The sequence below is a fragment of the Protopterus annectens genome, chromosome 17.part0, assembly GCF_019279795.1.
Source record: "Protopterus annectens isolate FY-2018-M chromosome 17.part0, PAN1.0, whole genome shotgun sequence".
Taxonomy (NCBI): Eukaryota; Metazoa; Chordata; order Ceratodontiformes; family Protopteridae; genus Protopterus; species Protopterus annectens.
Window position 1 is genome coordinate 511,383,915 of NC_056751.1, and position 3,595 is coordinate 511,387,509.

The 3,595-nt window shown below is 40.1% G+C and overlaps 1 protein-coding gene across 1 annotated transcript; it reads left to right on the forward strand.

Annotated features, from left to right (window-relative positions):
• Positions 1 to 2,523: 2,523 nt before the first annotated feature.
• On the forward strand, positions 2,524 to 3,390 carry LOC122791787 (galactoside alpha-(1,2)-fucosyltransferase 2-like). The gene has a single exon (XM_044059720.1). The coding sequence runs from the start codon at positions 2,548 to 2,550 to the stop codon at positions 3,388 to 3,390; it is 843 nt and encodes a 280-aa protein (XP_043915655.1). The 5' UTR covers positions 2,524 to 2,547.
• The last annotated feature ends 205 nt before the right edge of the window (positions 3,391 to 3,595 follow it).

Consider the following 3,595-nt stretch of genomic DNA (forward strand, 5'->3'; position numbering starts at 1 on the left):
TAGTGGCTTCCCTTAAATCCTCTACTAGAAGGATTTACACTAGTAAGTGGAAACGCTTCTCCCTTTGGGCGAAATCAGGGAACATAGATCCCTTTACTGCCCCTGTTCATGCAGTTTTGGATTTCCTAGCGGAAATTTTTCACTCGGGTTCCTCATCTTCCACGGTCAAAGTTCAGTTGGCTGCGATCTCGAACTTTCATGTCGGGTTTGCAGATCACAACATTATGTCCCACAAGCTTTGTAGAGCTTTTCTAAAAGGAGTTTTTCTCCTCAAACCTCCTGTCAGGAGTCCTCCTCCTCAATGGGACCTAAATCTAGTGCTGACATCTTTAATTCTTCCTCCCTTTGAGCCAGCTGCTTCATGCTCACTAAAGTTTATTTCATGGAAGACACTCTTCCTTGTCACTATTACCTCGGCTAGGAGAGTGTCAGAACTTCATGCCCTCTCTGTTCGTCCCCCTTATTTGGTCTTCCACATGGACAGAATATCCTTGAGAACTAATCCATCCTTTTTGCCCAAGGTTGCTTCAAAAACAAATTTAAACCAATCTATTGATCTCCCTGTATTTTTTCCTAATTACTCCAACAGATCGGAACAAAAATTACATTATCTTGATGTTCACCGCCAACTCAGATATTATTTGGACAGAACAAAACAATTCAGAAAGTCTGATCAGCTCTTTCTTTCTTATGCTGAAAATAAGAAAGGCCTCCCTGTTTCCAAAGTGACCTTGTCTAGATGGCTATCTTCCACCATTTCCGAAATCTATCAACTTAGGGGCAAACAGCTGTGTTCAAAACCTAAGGCACATTCTACTAGAGGCTTAGCCACTTCTACAGCCTTTCAGGCTAGGCTACCCTTAGATACTATTTGTGCAGCAGCCACTTGGGCCACTCCTCACACCTTTGTTTCTCATTACAAATTGGATTTGGCCTCCAGGGATAGAGCCAGTTTTGGTTCCACGGTTCTCAAGAGTCTGTTCCATTGAGCCACCCAGGATAGAGATGCTAGGGACGTGGTCCCATCCAGCAAGAATGAAGGCGAGATTGACAACTTAACATTTAGAAGTTATGTACCTACCATAACGTTCCATGTTAGTTGTCTTCTCTCGCCTTCTTTCTTAAGACCCTCCCTCCTGCCCCCTTGCCTGGACAGACCTTGATCTCCCTTGTCTCTGGAAGTTTGCTTCTTTGGGCACCAGTTAGTTCTAGTTTAGTTATCTGGTTTTCCCTTACAGCCTTTTTAGGCTAATTGCTCTTCTTTCCTTAGTGGAAAGTTTTTATGCTAGGTAGTTTTCCCTCTAGGTACCAAACGAGATCTGGGTATTTACCGCATTGCATCATGGGATATGGGGTTGCCTCGAGCTGGTAAAAGTGACTCTCGAGCTTAGCAAGTGCCGAGTCGGAGCCGAGGATCGGCTCTGAACCCATCCAGCAAGAAAGAAGGCGAGAGAAGACAACTAACATGGAACGTTATGGTAGGTACATAACTTCTAATTTTCTTCCATTTTACAGGAATTTTAAATCCCTGAGCAAGACCCTCTAGCAGGACCACTGCTACTTCTCTGTCTTTGTACCTTTGTAGCCACTCAAAATGGCTCCTTATACTGGAATTGGAGTGCTGCCATTTGTTCATCTATTCCCTCATTCCTACATTAATTCCACCTTAAGATGCAGAGGGTCTAAAAAGCCATTTCCTTCCTGGGGTAGTATTTAACTCAGGAGTGATTCACTACCTTCACAGATGGGCAAATAGGTCTCTACCTGGTAAACAGACCTTGTTTAGTTGCAGCTAATGACTCAAACCTGAAACATGTTCATAGTCTAATTCTGAGAAGCTGCTTTTGCAACATATCCTGTTATTCTATGATATTACAGTAAATTATGATCTAGATAACATCATAATATGATTTTACTGCACTGTCTAAATCTGGATTGGGCCCATTAAGGTTTCCTTACAGATCCAGTGTGGTATCTGTGCAGTATTGTAACTGGGCAACAGAACGAGAAATGTCAGATTTTAGAAAAAGTTATTCTTTATACATAATTAACAATAGGTAAGCAATCATCTAATCAAAGTAAGGAAAAATGCACTTTAGGTATAAATGGTAGTAGTGACTGACAGGTTGTAAAAATTGACAGGTTCTGCACTAAATTCTGTTTTAAAGCAGTTGACAAAACATGTGACTTACTATCGAGATTTTCTGGAATATTCATTTTCAAATTAAATTGTTTTGCTTTATTTCTTTTAGGGTTTAAATACTGATTTTGACTCTGAAGAACAGTTTACCAAAGCTGAGAGACATGCTTGTAGTAAAAGGACTCTGTACTAACCTGAGGCCACATGGTATCAGACTGCTTATATTGTACATCATGAGAAGGAAGTGTTTTATATATTCCACAGTCCTTGCAGTTCCGATTCTGCTTTATTTCCATATCAGAACTTTAAAATGGCAATCAGTTTCTGTATTTAGTAATGCAGACTCTTATTACACCCTGAATGGGCAAATCACCAGAAATTTGCAGGGTAATAGCTCTTTAAATGGAATGTGGATTTGCATGCCTCTTGGAAGATTAGGTAATCTTATGGGCCAATATGCAGTTTTGTATGCCTTGTCCAAACTAAATGGCCATAAGGCTTTCTTGGTTCCAAGAATGCACAAGAACTTATCTCCAGTTTTTAACCTGAGCTTACCAGTCCTTGACCAACAGACAGTAAATAGCACACCTTGGAGAAATTACATACTACATGATTGGATGTCTGATAAATATAAGCACATTAAAGGAGATTACATCAGGCTTGTTGGCTACACAACCTCATGGACATTTTATCATCACATCAGAAATGAAATTCTCCAAGAATTCACATTTCATGACTTTATTAATAAGGAGGCCAACTACTTTCTTTGGGAAATTAGCAAAGGTCGTTCTTCTGTGACTTTTGTTGGTGTCCATGTTAGAAGAGGAGACTATGTTTCTATTATGGCCAACATTTGGAAAGGTGTTGTTGGTGACCAAGCTTACTTTCAGAAGGCTATGGATTTTTTCAGGAAGAAATACAGAGATGCTGTTTTTGTTGTTGCAACTAATGGCTTTGATTGGTGCAAGAAAAATATTGACACTTCTAAAGGAGATGTTTACTTCACAGCAGATGGTAGGAATACAACTGCAGCACTTGACTTAGCTATTCTTGCTAAATGTAATCACACCATTATGTCTGTTGGCACATTTGGGTATTGGGCTGCTTATCTGGCTGGTGGCGAGACAGTTTATCTTAGTAATTTCACTCGCTCAGATTCACGCCTTCTCAGACGTTTTAAGTATGAAGCTGCTTTTCTCCCAAAATGGATTGGAATTCCTGCTGACATTTCACCTTTACTCAAAAACTGAAGAATTAATGTAGGGTTGATAGCCTTGATAAAGGTCTGCAGTATCCAGTGCTAACAATTTTTAATCAGACCTGGGGTAGTGTGGAGGCAGACCACTAGAAATATTTGCAAAGATGTTTAATTTTTCTAAGTAATGGAAGACATTTTTTCCACTTGCTTGTTTGCTATAGTGTAAAAGTGAGGCTACAGAAGAGGATCACAGTGTG